Source organism: Dryobates pubescens, chromosome 24 (genome assembly GCF_014839835.1).
Source record: "Dryobates pubescens isolate bDryPub1 chromosome 24, bDryPub1.pri, whole genome shotgun sequence".
NCBI classification, from domain to species: Eukaryota; Metazoa; Chordata; class Aves; order Piciformes; family Picidae; genus Dryobates; species Dryobates pubescens.
In genome coordinates, this window is record NC_071635.1 from 2,549,333 (window position 1) to 2,567,258 (window position 17,926).

Genomic DNA, 17,926 nt, shown 5'->3' on the forward strand with positions numbered 1-17,926 from the left:
CTGTGGTCTGATCTCCTCTGGCCAGCACTGCTTGGGTTGCAGGGCAAGAAGGGAAGACTCCAAAAACACATAGCCCTGGGGAACAGGGCAGAGGAGAGGACTCATGCTGGCCTGTCCAACTTTCAGTCCAAGCACAGTACCTTTGGCTTCCCTGGCAGCTGCTCCAAGCACTGACCAGGGCTCCTGTTTGGAATGCCCCCAGGGACCACCCCAAGCAGCCCCTCCTGGGGGAGAATCTTCAGCTCATTCTCCGTATTTCCATCTCATTAATTGCCAAGGCTGAGTAAATGAATACCACAAGCTTGGCACCACCAAGCTCATGGCTTCAGATAGAATAGAATAGACCAGACCAGACCAGGTTGGAAAAGACCTTTGAGATCATGGAGTCCAACCTCTCACCCAACACCATCTCATCAACTAAACCATGGCACCAAGTGCCTCATCCAGGCTCTTCCTAAACACCTCCAGGGATGGTCTTAGTAGGTCTTAGACCACCCCCCAATATAAGCATGAGCTGTGCTGCAATGTCCAAAGCATCCAAGTCACAGCATCTTAGAATGGGTTGGGTTGGAAGGGATCTTCAAGCTCATCCAGTTCCAACCCCCTGCCACGGGCAGGGACACCTCCCACCAGCACAGCTTGCTCAAAGCCTCATCCAACCTCTCCTTGAACACCTCCAGGGAGGAGGCATCCACAGCCTCCCTGGGCAGCCTGTGCCAGTGCCTCCCTACCCTCACTCTCAAGAATTTCCTCCTCATCTCCAGTCTCAGTCTCCCCTCTCCCAGCTCAGTCATTGCCTCTCATCCTGGCGCTCCCAGCCCTTGTCCAAAGTCCCTCCCCAGCTCTCCTGGAGCCCTCTCAGGTACTGGAAGGCTGCTCTGAGGTCTCCCTGGAGCCTTCTCCTGGGCAACCTGTTCCAGTGCCTCTAAAGCACTCTGGGATGGAGACACCTTCCTTCAGTGCCACAGACCTCCCACTCCCAGCATGTGCCAGCGCTGACCTCCCCACCACTTCAAAGCACACCACAGCTGCCCTTTGCTGCAGGCACAGCAGCTCTCATCTTGACTCAGCTGCTCTTACATCACCTTCTCCACCTCTCCTGCCTGCACAGCCAACTCCTCACTCCCTCCTGGAAAGTCACCTCCTCATCCTCAGAGCCTGGAGCACAGCTCTGCTCACAGCAGCCCCTCCACACGGCCAACACCTTCAAAGCTACTGCTGCTTCCCCACAGCAGGAGGAAGACCTCTGCAGTGCCCTTGCAATGGGGAGGGTGGCCCAGGGGCAGGGCAAGGGGCAGTGGTTTGAATCTGGAGCAGGGCAGATTCAGGTTGGACATCAGGAGGAAGTGCTGCACAATGAGGCTGAGGAAAGACTGGAAGAGGCTGCCCAGAGACATAGCCCAGGCCCCATCCCTGGAGCCATTCAAGCCATGCCCCATCCCTGGAGCCTTTCAAGCCATGCTGGAGCCTTTCAAGCCATGCTGGAGCCTTTCAAGCCATGCTGGAGCCCTGGGCAGCCTGCTCTAGTTGGAGGGGTCCCTGCTGCCTGCAGGGGGGCTGGACAAGCTGACCTTTGAGGCTCCCTTCCAACCCAGTGCAGTCTGTGAGTGTGCCCTAGGCTCCTGCTGGGAATCCAGTCGTGGGCACACTCACAGTGCCTTGCACCAAGCCAGCAACTGACTGAAGAAGTGACATCAGTGGCCAAAAGTTCAGAGCAAACCTCTCAGCCTTTCCTCTGCTGCCTTCATTAACCCCTTATGCACACAAACTGCCCCCAGTTTTTCCTTAGGGATGGACCACTGCCATTGAAGCATGGAATTGTTTGGGCTGGGAAAGCCCTCTGGGATCATCCAGCCCAACCAGCAACCCAACCCCACCATGGCCACCAAACCATGGCCCCAAGGGCCACAGCCAGACTTTCCTTGAACCCCTTCAGGCATGGGGACTCCACCACCTCGCTGGGCAGCCTCTTCCAATCCCTGACCACTCTTACAGCCAAGACATTTTTCCTCCTCTCCAACCTAAGCCTCCCCTGGCACAATTTCAGGCCATTGCCTCTCCTCCTATCACCTGAGACTAGGGAGAAGGGTCTGCAGCAGTCTCACCCTTGGACCTTCTCATTTCTGCCAACCCACTTAGCAGCACATTCCAGTGCCCCTTCCAAGTGTCCTGGGGAATGGAAGCTGGGGAGGAGCTCAGCTGCAATCTTGCACCCAGATTCACTTCAAAGCTGAGAGGACCCAAACCACTCATTCCTGTTTGAACTGACTGTGGGGGGCAGCCAACAGGGGCAGAATGGGGGCAGAATGGGGGCAGAATGGGGGCAGAATGGGGGCACAATGGGGGCACAATGGGGGCACAATGAACCAGGTTGGAAAAGCCCTTTGAGATCATCCAGTCCAACCTCTCACCCAACACCATCTGATCAACTCAACCATGGCACCAAGTGCCTCAGCCAGGCTCCTCCTAATCACCTCCAGGGATGGTGACTCCACCACCTCCCTGGGCTCCCAGCCCCAAGCTGTGGCTTTAAAAACCAAGAGCAAAACCCTCTTTATTTGTCATTTTTTCATCCTTTTGAGTCCTCCTCATTTGAGGTTTGGTTTGGGGAGGGTTTTTCCTTTGCACAAGCAACCCCACGCTCAGTGTCATCGAATCAACCAGGGTGAAAGGGACCTCGGAGCTCATCAAGTCCAAGCAGCACAGCAACACACCCCCAGCCAGCCTGCCTCCCTCCCTCTCTCTGCATGGGAAGGAAAGGCACCAGAGGATATTAATGAAGTACACTCTGTGCTGAGCCCTTCATCTGATTCATTGCTAAATCATATTTGTTTCAGGAGCAATTAGAAGCCCTGCCTGATAGGAACCAGGGCTTGGTGGCTGCATCCTGAGAGCGGGGAAGGGCTGACTGCAGCCAGGGAGCAAAGCAGCTGAGGGTGGGGAGGGGAGAGAAAGGCAGAGGGGGGCAAAAAAAACACCCCAGCTGGGCAAGCACAGCTCATTTCTCCTTCCTCCTGCCTGCTGCTAATAAAGATTTTTCACAGCTCTCTTGACCCCCTCAGCCTCCCTCCTCATTGATCCAGCCAGCGATTAGCTTCGGGCTTATGGCATCACCCAGCTGGGGCCAGACACAACAGGGTCAGGAATAGAAAGCAAGGAGGAGAGAAGGGGGGGGGGGGGGGGGGGGGGGGGGGGGGGCAGGAAATACAGTGTGAGGAGCAAGCAAGCCAGCAAGCAGGGCAGCTAGAGTGGGAACAAAGGGAAAATAAAGGAGTAGCTGCAGAAAGTTGTTCCAAAAGCCCTGCAGTAAATCTCAGCATGGGAAACAGGATCCGTGGCAAAGTTTCCACTGGCCCAGCAGTTTTTTTTCCCCTCCTTCCCCGCCCCCCCCAACCCCTACCTCCCTCACCCCCCCCCCTCAGTTCACTCCCATGAGACTGCTGCCTAGGAGATAGCTCTCAAGCCCTTGAGTCTGGAAGCTGGGGCAGGGGGGAAACCCAAGGCAAAACCCACCTGCCACGAGCACTGGTTCCCCCATCTCCTGGGGGAGGGGGGAGAAGGAGAGGGTGGGGGGTAAAGGGAGGGGGTTAAAGGGAGGGGAGGAGTGGGGGGGTGGGGGTTAAGGGGAGGAATAGGGGGGTAGGGGGTAAGGGTGAGATGGGGGTAGGGAGTAAGGGGGGGAATAGGAGGGTAGGGGGTAAGGGGAGGAATAGGGGGCTAGGGGGTAAGGGGAGGAGTAGGGGGCTAGGGGGTAAGGGGAGGAATAGGGGGGTAGGGGTGAGAGGTGGGGAATAGGGGTAGGGTGCTCCAGGCAGAGCTGTCAGACTGGGAATCCAGCATCCTCCTCCCCAGCATGAGGTCAGGGCAGCAGCCAGCCCCAAGGGGGAGGTTGGGGGGGGGAAGTTCTGCTTCAAGAGCCAAGAATACCTTATCTGAAAGGATAAGGTGGAGCTTTACTTTTCCCCTCTTGCAAAATTGGTTATTAAGTAATGTGTTTATGTCACATACCAGCACTGCTGGCAGTGGCCTGGCAGCAGGCTGTCACTCACTGCCTTCAAGGAAAGGAAGGAGCAGTGCTGGGAAGGGATGGGAATGAGCTCCCTGCAGGGGGGGGGCGGCCTGGGGCACTGCCTCTTCCTCATTCACACACACACCACACCCCCCCCAGCAAGCTGGCAGCTTCACTCCTGCTCTGCTCCCACCCTCTGAACCAGCCCCAGGCAGGTCTCTCACCTCACCAGGTCACTTCTGGGCAGCATCAGAATCAAAGAATCAATCCCAGAATCTTAGAATCCCTGAATGGGAGGGGTTGGAAGGGACCTCCAAAGCTCATCCAGTCCAACCCCCCCTGCCAAGGCAGGGGCACCCAGAGGAGGTCCCACAGGAGCACAGCCAGGTGGGGTTGGAATGTCTCCAGGGATGGAGACTCCACCACCTCTCTGGGCAGCCTGCTCCAGGGCTCCAGCAGCCTCACATCACAGCAGTTCCTCCTCATGTTCAGATGGAGCTTCTGATGGTCAGGTTTGTGCCTGTCACCCCTTGTGCTGTCCCTGGGCACCACTGAACAAAGCCTGGTGCCCTCCTCCTGCCACCCACCCTTGAAGTATTGATCAGCACTGATGAGATCCCCCTCAGGTTGCTCTTCTCCAGCCTGAACAGCTCAAATCCTCTCAGCCTCTCCTCATCAGAGAGCTGTTCCATTCCCCTCAGCATCTCTGCAGCCCTTTGCTGTCCCCTCTCCAGCAAGCCCCTGTCCCTCTTGAACTGGGGAGCCCAGAACTGGACCCAATACTGCAGCTGTGGCCTCATTAGGACAGAGGAGAGGGGGAGGAGAACCCCCCCTTGATCCTCTAGATGCAGGCTGATCTTCTCCTGTCTGAAAAAGCCCCAATTCTCTCAGCCTTTCTTCATTAGAGATGTCCTGGCCCCCTCACCAGCCTTGCAGCCCTGTCCTGGCGCCCTCAGCACCCTTGCAGCCCTGTCCTGGCGCCCTCAGCACCCTTGCAGCCCTGTCCTGGTGCAGGGATGGCTGCAAAGCAGCTCTTCACCATTGCCATGCCCTGACTGAACCAAGTGAGCCCTCTCTCTGGCAAGGGCAGTGGGAGGTGAGCTGGAACCAAGCAATTTCCAACCACCCCCAGCTGCTGGCACCCACAAAGCAGAGCTGCACATGGCAGCCCAGGAGCAGGCTCAGATGCCACCTGGGAGAAGCATTCAGCCCTCTCTGCAGGCAGGCCAAGGGGCCACACTTTGCCCAGGTGTTTGGTTCCTCTTCACACCACATTTCCTCAGCAATGCCACGACCCACAGCTGCCCCAAGCTGAGGTCTTAGCATCCTACTGAGCAGAGAAGCTCATTTTAAACCCACCCCTTCCACCCCCCCTCGAAAGGCAGAGCCCTTCCCTCTCCCCCACAGCCCTTACACAACCAAAGGAGGGGGTGGACAACCCAACTGGGAGCTCTTATCTCCATCTCAGAGCCAGTGAAGTGACACCACCTGGTTCCTCCCTCCTTCCAGGGGGTGCCAAAGGAAGGCTGCTCAAAAGGGACAACTCTTAAAGTTCCCCTGCTTGAAAACCCAAAGCAAAAGACAAGCACCAAAAGCAGCCTCCTGCCTAAGAGCATTGCAGCGCCTCCCAGCCTCTCCTGCAACCTCCTCCTCAAGCCCCACTGCCCAAACACTGCCCAGTCAGCTGCCTGCTGCTGCCCTCTTTTTGGTCCCCTACAAGCCCAGTGAAATTCAGAGCAGCTTGAAAAGAGCCTCCCTGAGGAATCTGAACCACTTTGGACTTGGACTCCATGACTGCCAGAGGTCCCTTCCAACCCCTACCTTCTGTGACTGAGAGCCACAAAAGAGGGAGAGAAATGGGAAGAGGATGCAAGGGAGGCCAACAAGCTCATGACACTGATGTTGTTTCCTCACAGAACCATAGAATGGTTTGGGTTGGAACAGCCCTCCAAGGTCATCCAGTCCAACCTTCAACCCCCTCTCCCACCATGGCCACCAAACCCTGTCCCCAAGAGCCATGGCCACAGGTTCCTTGCACACCTCCAGGGATGAGGACTCCATCACCTCCCTGGGCAGCTTCTTCCAATCCCTGACCACTCTTGCAGCAAAGAAACTCTTCCTCACCTCCAACCTAAGCCTCCCCTGGCACAGTTTCAGCCATTGCCTCTCCTTCTGTCCCCTGAGACTCAAGAGAAGAGACCAAGCCCCAGCTCACCGCAGCCTCCTCTCAGCAGAGCAGAGCCAAGGGGCAGAATCCCCTCTCCTGCCCTGCTGCCCACACTCCCCAGCACACAGCTGCCTTCTGGGCTGCATGAGGGCACTGCTGGCTCCTGGGGAGCTGCTCAGCACCCACACCCCCCCTCCCCAAGTCTCCTTTTTCAGGGCTGCTCTCCACCCCCTCTGCACTCAGCCTGGCTTGGTGCCTGCAAGCCTGGCTGCTCTGTGCCCTGCATGCAGGGCAGTGAGAGCCCAAAGGTTTTCCCATGGAACTGGCTGCTGTGAGTGGCTGGCTGGGTTCAGATTCATCTCCTTTTGGGGGGCAGGTGATTCCCCTTCACTCTGCTCAGTCTTTCATGGGTGACAACAGAACAGCTGGAACTCTACACCCAAGCCAGCAAGCCAGGGGCATTGGTTTGCAAGTAGGGAACTGGGAATGAAATGATCACCTCAGCCAGCCAGGGAGGTGAACTGCTGCCCTCCTTTCCCTCCCAGGTAGGGTAGGTCTCTCTCTTTTGGGGGGGCAGATGATTTCCCTTCACACTGCTCAATCCTTTATGGTAGACAGCAGCACAGCTGTAACTCTACACCCAAGCCAGGGGCATGGGTTTGCAAGCAAGGAAATGGGAATGAAATGGTCACAGAATCACTCAGGGTTGGAAGGGACCACAAGGATCATCCAGCTCCAACCCCCCTGCCATGGGCAGGGACACCCCACGCTAGATCAGGCTGGCCAGAGCCTCATCCAGCCTGGGCTTGAACACCTCCAGGGATGGGGGCCCTCTCTTTTTGGGGGGGCAGATGATTTCCCTTCCCCTCTGCTCAGTCTTTCATGGGTGACAACAGCACAGCTGTAACTCTACACCCAAGCCAGGGGCATGGGTTTGCAGGTAGGGAGCTGGGAATGAAATGATCACCTCAGCCAGCACAGGGAGGTGAACTGCTGCCCTCCTTCCCCTCCCAGGGAGGGTAGGGCCCTCTCCTCCTCTCCTCCTGCTCCCCCACACTGTTATCAAGCACTCAGCCAACAGCTCCCTCATCACCCACCAGGATTTGCAGCAAATAATTCATTCCTGTCAGCTGAATACATTTTTTCCACAAACAAACCTTCACCTGAACTCCTTCAAATTCCCCACCCCTCACCCCCACCCCCCCTCCTTTTTTTTCCCCCCTCACCTTTGGGGTTTCACAACTTTAGCAGCTTGAAAATGCAGTGAGCAAAACAAAACCACTTGCAAAAGGAGCTGACCCTGCTCCTCAGCAGGGAGGAAACTGCTCTTAAAAAGTTCTTCTTCAAGGAAGGGGAGGGGAAAAAAAGTCAAATAAAATTCTCTTTATGCCCTTCTAAGCTCCAAGAGCAAACAGCCACTGGCTGCTGCCTGGGCTGGGCTTCAGCCTGCAGAAGAGGAGGCTCAGGGGAGACCTCATTGCTCTCTGCAGCTACCTGAAGGGAGGTTGGAGCCAGGTGGGGGTTGGTCTCTTCTCCCAGGCACCCAGCACCAGAACAGGAGGACACAGTCTCAAGCTGTGCCAGGGGAGGTTCAGGCTGGATGTTAGGAAGAAGTTCTTCCCAGCAAGAGAGATTGGCCCTGGGGATGTGCTGCCCAGGGAGGTGGTGGAGTCCCCATCCCTGGAGGTGTTTCAAACCAACCTGGCTGAGGCCCTTGGTGCCATGGGTTAGTTGATGAGATGGTGCTGGGTGAGAGGTTGGACTGGATGATCTCAGAGGGCTTTTCCAGCCTGGTTAATTCTATTCCATTCTGGCCACCCCAAGGAATTCTGCTGCATTCCCCAGCTGTGACATCCCAGCCCTTCCCAAGTGCACTGCAGAAGTGCAAGCACTGCCAAAACCTCATGCAAATAGGACAGGAGGAAAGCAACCACAACAGCCCCCATCTCCCTCACACCACCCCCAACCCCCCCTTCCCCAGCCTATTTCACAACCACCCTGCAAGGCACAGCCAAGGAGAGCTCTGGGGGAGGTGGGAAGGTGTGCCAGCAGCATAACACCAGCACCACCACCCCTGGGCTGAGGAGACCAGCAAAAAAAAAAGAGGCTTTCTTTTGCACTTCAGTTCCACCCTGATGGAGCTTATCAGGGTTTGGAGCCCAGTTAGAGGATTAATCACTGGGGCAGACCCAAGCTGCCTCTCCTTTTGCTCTGCTGTGCCCAGCCTTAGGTGCGAGCACAGCCTGCTGAAAGCACCCTCCCTCCCTCCCTCCCCAGCAGCCCAAGCAGCCCTCTTACCTTCCACTTCTTCTTCATCACACACATGTTTGAGGAAGGAAGCCCCCCTGTCCAGCACTGCCTCGTCCTCCATCCTGTAGTAATAGAAAAGGAAAAAGGAATGCTCAGACTTCTCCTGCAGCGAGCCGTTGGAGCCAGCCCAGCTCCTGGGCAGGTTAACTTGCAAGCTGGTGGTGTTCATGGTCCTGTGGGTGCTCCTGTCCTCCTTCCAGTGCCTGCTGTTCCTTCATAGAGCTTCTTTCAAGTGGTGCTTGGGTTGAAGAGCTGGCCTCGGAGAGCTGGAGCTCTAACCTTGAGAGGGCATCAGCGGTGACAGGTGTGAGAAACGTAATCCCGGCTACGAGCCTTTGGGGCTTTTTCCTCCTTCTTCTTTAGGTTTTGGGGAGGGGTTTCTCCTCCCCCTCCCTCGATTTCTCTTCCCCCTCCCCCTCCAAAAGTGGGTGTGCAGACACACAGGCAAGCTTGCTGTTGCCTAGGAAGGGCCAGGAGTTTGTGGGATCCCAGTTCCGAGCTGCCCCTAAGAGGCCAAGGCTGCAGGAGCACATCCAGGAGCGAGCTTGCACGCTCCACACAGACACACAGATGAATGCACAGGGGGGAGACCAGCCCCCAGCCAGCCCCTTAATACCAGCAAAGCACCCTTGTCTGCTGGGAGGCAAGCTGTGTGTCACATGGTGGCCTTACAGAAAGCTGCCAGGCCAGGATTATCCCCAGAGACCCAGCTACAGTCAGTCAAACCACCACAGCCCTCTCATTTATGTGTGTCACCCAGCCATTCATTCAGCCATTCAGCCATTCAGCCACTTGGGGATGGCTTTTAGGAGCTGCCTTCTTCCTCCTCCTTCCACCCCTGATCAGCAGAGAAAAGAGGAGAATCCTCATTTCATGCCTCTGCCACGAGAGTCCTCCCCTGCTGCTGCTGCTGCCCAGACCTCATCCTGCTGGGTTTCACCTACCAAACAAGGACCCTGCTCACTTTCCAAGGGCTCATCCTTTTGCCAAGCAAGGACAAGAGCGATAAAACAACAAAGGGAACAGTCCTGGGCTGGATGAAACCATCTCACTTCACTTGGAAGGCTTCAGAACACGCTTGCTGCTGGACACTCACTGTGGAAGCTTCCTGGCTGCTGGTTCCTGTTCTGCTAACAATGGAGCCCAACAACAAGAGGCCAAAACCCAGCAATAGAGTAATAAAGCAAACAAATGTTCCCCTCCCTTCAATTCCCCCAACTCAGTACAGAAGCCTTCAGGACTTCCTCACATCCAGACCTCCCCACTTGTGATCCTCCAGCAAGCCCTTCATGAAGTGGTGTTGGTTTTAAGGGCAGGTTCAAACTCTGGGCAGGAAAGTGACTGGATGAAAAGGATGGAATCAAGAGTGGCCCAGGATCTCTGCCCTGCGTGGCAATCCCTCCCTGGACCACAACCACCACTAAAAAAGCCAGGAGCAGAAGCACAGAAAGCAGCAGGAAGCTGCAGCCCAGCAGCCATTCTCCCACCTTGGCCAAGTTGCCCTCCACCTCCAGCACCTTCACTACCACCTGGCTTCATCCTTGGCCCTTAGCCTGCAGCTCAGGTATGTCACAGATGCAAAAAGGGCCACAGCAAAGCAGGGCAGATTCCAAGCCAACTGGAAACACACTCTGTTTTTCATCTGCCTTCTTGGGTGGCAGCAAAGAACACAGCCCCATAGCCCAAACTCAAGAGGAGCATCAGGCAGGCTTGGGAAGGAAGGAGCCAAAGTCTTTGGCTTATTTGACTTTCCCCCCCCAAAGCAGCACAGCAGCTGCTTGCTGTAAACACAACTGCAAACATCTGCACCAGATGGGGCTGGGTTTGCAGCCCCAAGCACGGACCACAGGAGCTTTACTGCTCCCATCAAGGCTCTTCTGACAGCTTCTGACACACACAAAGTGCCCTGGCATGTGCCTCCCTGCCCTGGCCACCACCAAAGGCAGGCTGCTCAGCATGGGAGTGTGCAAGCCACACTCAACACGTCCTGCAGCCAGCACCACTCCCAGAGGCCAGCTCCTCCACCCCATCAGCACCAGCCCATGGCCCCAGGCACTAAGCAGCAGCCTCAAGGTAGAAGTGACAGGGGAGAAAAAGAGGAGAAAGGAGGCAGCAGCTTCCACCCCCTGCAAGGAAGAGAGGTGCTGAGAATTCACCCACCCTAGTGAAGTGTCTGCTGCAGCCCAGGGAAGTGATGCTGGCAGCCTCCCAGCATAGAACAGAGTAGAAATAGAATAGAAATAGAAATTAACCAGGTTGGAAAAGACCTCAGAGATCATCCAGGCCAACCTCTCACCCAACACCATCTCATCAACTCAACCATGGCACCAAGGGCCTCAGCCAGGCTCCTCCTAAACACCTCCAGGGATGGGGACTCCACCACCTCCCTGGGCAGCACATCCCCATGGCCAATCTCTCTTGCTGGGAAGAACTTCTTCCTAACATCCAGCCTGAACCTCCCCTGGCACAGCTTGAGACTGTGTCCTCTTGTTCTGGTGCTGGCTGCCTGGCAGAAGAGCCCAACCCCCACCTGGCTACAACCTCCCTTCAGGGAGTTGCAGAGAGCAAGAAGGTCTCCCCTGAGCCTCCTCTCCAGGCTAAGCAACCCCAGCTCCCTCAGCCTCTCCTCCCAGGGCTGTGCTCCACTTCCAGCATCACCCTGCCCGCTGCTGAGCATCCAGCCGCGGGAACAGACCCCATGCTTGCCCCCACCCCCCGCCTCAGCCTCCCTCCAGCGACACCTTCGCTGCCTCGGCTGCCTCTGTGACTCCCCGCAGCGGAGCCGCGGAGCGCTGGGGGGCTGCCGACGACACATCGCCAGGGCTGCTGCTGCCCCGACACACGCACAGAGCCGAGCCCGAGGAGCTGGGAGAGGGAGGGGGGAGGTTTACAGGGCCAGGAATAGAGCCTGGGTCGCCTTGGCACCGTGCCCCACCAACTAATCCCGAGGAGTTTTAGCGATTAGACTCCCAAGCACCACCTCCCCTGACTTGGTCTTTTCTGCCCTTCTCAGATTACTGCAGGGATTTCTTCAGGCCAAGGGGAAAAAAAAGCATCAAGCAAGAAAAACCATCCCTTCGTGAATTCACACTGGGAGGGAGGATATTGCAGCCCCCTGGGATTGTTCTCTGTTGAGGCTGGCCCAAGAGGATCACAGGATTGTTAGGGCTGGGAGGGACCTCGAGGATCATCCAGTTCCAACCCCCCTGCCATGGGCAGGGACACCTTGCAGTCCCTTCCCATGCTGGCACTCTGTGGAATGATGAGCAGCAGCTGGGGGACCTGGGGTTGGTTTAGCCTGAAGGAGGCTGAGGGGAGACCTCCCTGCCCTCTACAGGTCCCTGAGAGGAGGCTGGAGTGAGGTGGGGGTTGGTCTGTTCAACCAAGGACCAAATCATCATAGAATCAATAAGACTGGAAAAGATCATCCAGTCCAACCTGTCACCCAACACCTCAGGACTAACCAAGCCATGGCTCCAAGTGCCACATCCAATCCCCTCTTGAACACCTCCAGGGATGGGGACTCCACCACCTCCCTGGGCAGCACATCCCAATGGCTGACAATTCTCTCTGGGAAGAACTTTCTCCTCACCTCCAGCCTGAACCTCCCCTGGCACAGCTTGAGACTGTGTCTTCTTGTTCTGGTGCTGGCTGCCTGGGAGAAGAGACCAACCCCCAGCTGGCTCCAACCTCCCTTCAGGTAGTTGTTGAGGGCAATAAGGTCTCCCCTGAGCCTCCTCTTCTGCAGGCTAAGCAACCCCAGCTCCCTCAGCCTCTCCTCCCAGGGCTGTGCTGGAGATGACAGGACAAGAGGAAACAGCCTCCAGTCGTGCTGAGGCTTGGGTTGGCTATGAGGAGGCAGGAGCTGGGCTCATGATGATCCCCATGGGTCTCTTCCACCTGAGGATTCCCTATGGTTCTATTCTATGCTTTGTAGAGCTGGCATGAGGTGTGCCACCCAGGGTCCCAGGCAGCCTGCCCAACACAGCATGCAAGCCAAAGCTGGAGGCAGGAAGGACAAGACCAGTTCCATGCCAGCAGGGGTGGTGGACGTCCCAGTGGAGACAAAAGTCTGTAGGAGAGGGACAAAAGTGAGGGAAATGAAGCAGCAGGGAGCAGAGCAGAGGTCTGTGGCTGGCAGGAGATGGAGTGCTGCCACCACCCGGCCACCCATCCCCTGGCACCCAGCAGTGCCACCGCTTCCAGAGCTCCCTACCTGGCGCCCAGAGGGGAGGCCAGCTGGTGGCTGCAGTCTCAAGGAGGCACCAGGGCTGCTGTGGCCACACCTGCAGCTGGCTGCAGAACGCAAGCAGAGCTCTCCCTTGCTGCTGCCTGGTTATGGCTCTGCCCCACTTGGGGCCTTCGGCAAATCAGGAAGCTTCAGCAAACCCTGGGCTGAAGGAAGGGGGGGAAATAGCTGCTGAGAGGCAGCCCCATGCCTGCAAGGAGCCCATGTCAAACTCCCACCTGAAGAGCAACCCTTCTGCAGTCAGCCAGGGCACAGAGCACGGCAGTGGCTGCAGGGAGGAGAGGAGGCTCTGAGAGCTGGGTCACAGAGCAGCACCAGGCTGCTGAGGGGCAAACCTGACACCCCTGAAGTGCCTGCACTGCCACTCCAGAGCCTGCCCACACCCTGACACCCAGCTCTGGCTTCCCAAATCCTGAGACCCAGCTCAAGAGCCTCAGCTCTTACTTCCAATCTCCTGCCCCCCAGCTCCTGCTCCCCAGCTCCTTCAGGCAGTGGTGGGGAAGGCAGGGGGTGAGAAGATCTCCCAGGTGTGTGCAGGATCAACCCCACAGCTGCTCCTCAGAGCCTGGCACCACGTCAAGAGCACAATGGAGAAGCCTCTGACAGCTTCATCTGTCTGGACAACCTGAGCCTTTGCAAGTCCCCCCTGTGCTGCCAGGAACAAGCTGAGACACCCACCTGCACCTACCCACCAGCTGTGTTTCTGCTGTTGGGTGTCATGGCCAGAGCTTGCAAAAAGCAGCACGAGATGGGGCACAAGGAGCACAGCTCCATGCTAGGCTGAGCTTGATGAGCTCAGAGGTCTTCTCCAGCCTCAATAATTCTGTGAGTCTAAGAGACCTGCTCAGGACAGCCAAGCTGGTGTTCAGCATCCTTCAGGGGACTGGGACATGTCCTTCACCACCAACACTGCTTCTGACAAGCATCACCCAGCCTTCAACAGTGAAACAAGGCAACCATCAGCTAGAGCTGGGTGGGATGCACAGCACTGGCACCTGAGTAGAGAGAAAAGCCACCAAAGGCTTCTCTGCTGGTGACATCTGGTGCCTTCACCAGGCCACTCAAGTTACAGCTCCACAGGTGGCACTGGGTTGGAAGGGACCCTCCAAGGGCATCTTGTCCAACCCCCTGCAGGCAGCAGGGACACCTCCAACTAGATCAGGCTGCCTCAGGCCACACCAAGTCTGATCCTGATTGTCTCCAAGCATGAAGCCTCAACCACATCCCTGGGCAGCCTGTTCCAGTATTTCCCCACCCTCATTGTGCAAAACTTCCTCCTCATGTCCAACCTACCTCTGCCCTGCTCCAGTTTCAAACCACTGCCCCTCATCCTGTCCCCTTCTGCACAGTCCCTCCCCAGCCTTCTTGTAGGTCCCCTTCAGATACTGAAATGCAGCTCTAAGGGCTCCCTGGAGCCTTCTCTTCTCCAGGCTGAACAGCCTCAATTCCTTCAGCCTGGCCTCAGAGGAGAGCTGTTCCTCTGAAGTCAGATGCTCTGTGTGTGTGTGTGTGTGCACCTCCATGTGTAGAATAGAACAGAACAGAATAGAACAGACCAGACCAGGTTGGAAAAGACCTCAGAGATCATGGAGTCCAACCTCTCACCCAGCACCATCTCATCAACTAAACCATGGCACCAAGGGCCTCAGCCAGGCTCTTCCTAAACACCTCCAGTGGAGGTGACTCCACCACCTCCCTGGGCAGCACATCCCCATGGCCAATTACTCTTTCCATTAAGAACTTTCTCCTCACCTCCAGCCTAAACCTCCCCTGGCACAGCTTGAGACTGTGTCCTCTTGTTCTGGTGCTGGCTGCCTGGCAGAAGAGACCAACCCCCAGCTGGCTACAACCTCCCTTCAGGGAGTTGGAGAGGACAGGAAGGTCTCCCCTGAGCCTCCTCTTCTCCAGGCTAAGCAACCCCAGCTCCCTCAGCCTCTCCTCCCAGGGCTGTGCTCCAGACCCCTCACCCAAAGGCAAATCCCACAGACAATGAATGAGTCAAGAAGCTGACCAGGCTGCCTCTGGCAGGGGCTGCAGGGTGGCAGAGGAGCCATTCTTTCTTTCCTCTGCCACCTGTGAGGCATTCAGCCATCCCCCTGGCAGTGGCCAAGGAAACAGGAAGCTGGGAAGGAGCCTGGGTCCCACCTGATGCTCTCCCAGCCTGCAAGCAAAGGCTTGGATCAACAGCCCCAAGCTGACCAGCTCCTTTCAGGGGCTCGATGTGGTTTGCTTTTCTCACATCTGGGCTCTGTCACAGGAGGAGGAAGGGCTCCTGGCCACGCTCTGCCTGATGCACTGGCAGGACCAGCTGCCAAATTGATCTTGGATGCCTTTCTCCCCCTCTCAGCTGGAAGGCAGCATTTCTTTCCATGCCTCCTCAGCAAAAGGCAGGGGAAGGGCAGAAGCCTCTGCTCCCTGCAGAGAGAACTTGCAACCATAATGCTCCTAAATCCAAACATAAACCCCAGCTTCTCTTCAAACAACTCTGGATAATCAACAGGGAATTAATGCCCGAGCTGCCTGCTTTGCAGGATGCCACTGAGCAGAGCAGATGCAGACTCAGCTCAGCTCATCCCCCCTCCTGCAGCCTTCTTGGCTGAATGGAGATTTTTCCCCTCCCCAGAGCAACATCAATCACCTCCTGGACTGAAGCTTGAGACAGCTACAAACGTGGAAGAGCAAGCAAGGTGCTAAAGCTGCCTTGCTTTTCCCCTGACAGTGCATCCTTTCAATCATAGAATCAATAAGGTTGGAAAAGACCTCAGAGATCATCCAGGCCAACCTCTCACCCAGCAGCATCTCATCAACTAACCCATGGCACCAAGGGCCTCAGCCAGGCTCCTCCTAAACACCTCCAGGGATGGGGACTCCACCATCTCCCTGGGCAGCACATCCCAATGGATAACAACTCTCTCTGGGAAGAACTTTCTCCTCCCCTCCAGCCTAAACCTCCCCTGGCACAGCTTGAGACTGTGTCCCCTTGTTCTGGTGCTGGCTGCCTGGCAGAAGAGACCAACCCCCCACCTGGCTCCAACCTCCCTTCAGGGAGCTGTAGAGAGCAAGGTCTCCCCTGAGCCTCCTCCAGGCTAAGCAACCCCAGCTCCCTCAGCCTCTCCTCCCAGGGCTGTGCTCCAGACCCCTCCCCAGCTTTGTTGCCCTTCTCTGGGCACCTTCAAGAGTCTCAATGTCCTTCTTAAACTGAGGGGCCCAGAACTGGACTCTTGGGTTGGGCTGTCCTGGGGCTGTCTGCAGCACCAGCTCCTCTTTTTCCAGCTCCAGAGACTGTGCAAGTTTATCCTCTTGCTACCAACCCAGCAGCAACTGCAGGCTCTGGAGTGCTCACCTGCACCAAGTCAAAGGTTTGCTGCTGCTGCTGGCTCCTGTCTCTCAGGCATGACAGGGACAGCAGAGCTATCTTGACTGACACTGAAGGACACTTGTTGAAGGGGCTTTGGAGAAAGGAGCAAAGCCCCCAGGGGGCTCAAGGAGGAGCAAAGCCCCCAGGGGGCTCAAGGAGGAGCCCCTCAACAGCCCCCATGAATCTCTGAGGCCACAGCTCCTGCCTTCCTCCTCTTCAGGGGCTGACATCAGGTCCCACTACAGGCTTTAAAGGCAAGTCTCAGTTCTTGACTACATCTTGTCTTCAAGACCTCTGAGCATCAAGAACCCTAAGGGTCTATCCCAGGTGAAGGTTAGGAGAGCACCTTCCTGAAGCCAAGGCAAAGTTTTCACTCCTCCATTCATCCACAGAATGGTTTATGTTGGAAGGGACCTTACAGATCATCCAGTCCCAACCCCCTGGACACCTCCCACCAGCCCAGGCTGCTCAAGGCCTGGCTTTGAACATCTCCAGGGAAGAAACATCCACAACCTCCCTGGGCAACCTGTTCCAGTGCCTCCCCATCCTCACTGGCAAGGATTTCTTCCTCATCTCCAGCCTCAATCTGCCCTCCTCAAGCTTCCAAGCTAAAGAATGATGTCCCAACATCAAGTGGCACCATTGGGATTTCAGCTGAGGTCTGAGAGCTTCAGCAGAGCTCCTCAGCCTGGATACATCCCAAGAAGAAAACCAATGAAGATGATGAGGAGTGAATCACATTGGAGCTCTCTTCTGCACAAGCCAGAAGGTAACATCACCCAAAGAGAGGGGAATGGAAGGCAGGCCCTTGGCACTGGCCCCTGGCTAGGTGTAGCAGTTGAAGCCATTGTTTTATGAGGTTTGGATTGCCACCATAAAATGACACAGCTCTAGAAAACTGATAACACTGCTTTGTTTCCCTCTCCTTCTCTTAAAGGAAACCAAGGAGCTGCAACTGCAGAGTCCATGCTTCCTTCAGGCTCCACCAGGAGCACCTGAGTGCTGGAGAGGTCATCCTCCACAGGGGAGCAGCCAGCACCCAACACCTTCCACACAGACTCATCCATTGGGTTGAGCTGGAAGGGACCTTCAAGATCCCCCAGTTCCAACCCCCTGCCATGGGCAGGGACACCTCCCACCAGCACAGGCTGCTCAGAGCCTCATCCAGCCTGGCCTTGAACACCTCCAAGGAAGGGACATCCACAGCCTCCCTGGGCAACCTGTGCCAGTGTCTCCCCACCCTCCCTGGCAACAATTCCTTCCTCATCTCCAGCCTCAGTCTCCCCTCCTCCAGCTTCAATCCTTTGCCTCTCATCCTGTCACTACACTGTAAAAGAAGCCTCTTCCCACCTGCCTTGTAGGCCCCCTTCAGGTACTGGAAGGCCATTATAAGGTTGCCCCTGAGTTGTTTTGGTTGGAAAAATCCCTCTAAGATCAATGAATCCAACCTCCAACCCAACCCCACCATGGCCACCAAACCATGGCCCCAGCTGCCATGGCCACAGGGCTCTGGAACCCCTCCAGGGATGGGGACTCCACCACCTCCCTGGGCAGCCTCTTCCAACCCCTGACCACTCTTGCAGCCAAGAAACTTTTCCTCCTCTCCATCCTAACCCTCCCCTGGCACAACTTCAGGCCATTTCCTCCCTTTCCATCCCCTGAGCCTAGAGAGCATTCAGCTCCAAATGTGGTTGTGCCTGCACTTCGTGGTGGATAAGTCAGCAGCCACCAAGCCACACATCCCCAGAGCTCCTAAACACCTCCAGGGATGGGGACTCCACCAGCTGCCTGGGCAGCCTCTTCCAGTGCCTGACACCTGTTTCATGCAGCTAG

The 17,926-nt window shown here is 56.5% G+C and overlaps 1 protein-coding gene across 9 annotated transcripts in view; it reads right to left on the reverse strand.

Annotated features, from left to right (window-relative positions):
• The window catches only part of SLC4A4 (solute carrier family 4 member 4), a 136,138-nt gene that overhangs the window by 97,384 nt on the left and 20,828 nt on the right, over positions 1-17,926 (reverse strand). For 7 of the 9 annotated variants that reach the window (XM_054172485.1, XM_054172480.1, XM_054172482.1 and 4 more), the window contains exon 1: positions 8,475-8,874. In XM_054172485.1, the coding sequence (XP_054028460.1) occupies positions 8,475-8,655 (181 nt within the window). In that variant the 5' untranslated portion in view covers positions 8,656-8,874. Of the gene's footprint in view, positions 1-8,474; positions 8,875-17,926 lie in introns of those variants that run through there. The other 2 variants (XM_054172484.1, XM_054172483.1) reach the window with 1 other exon arrangement.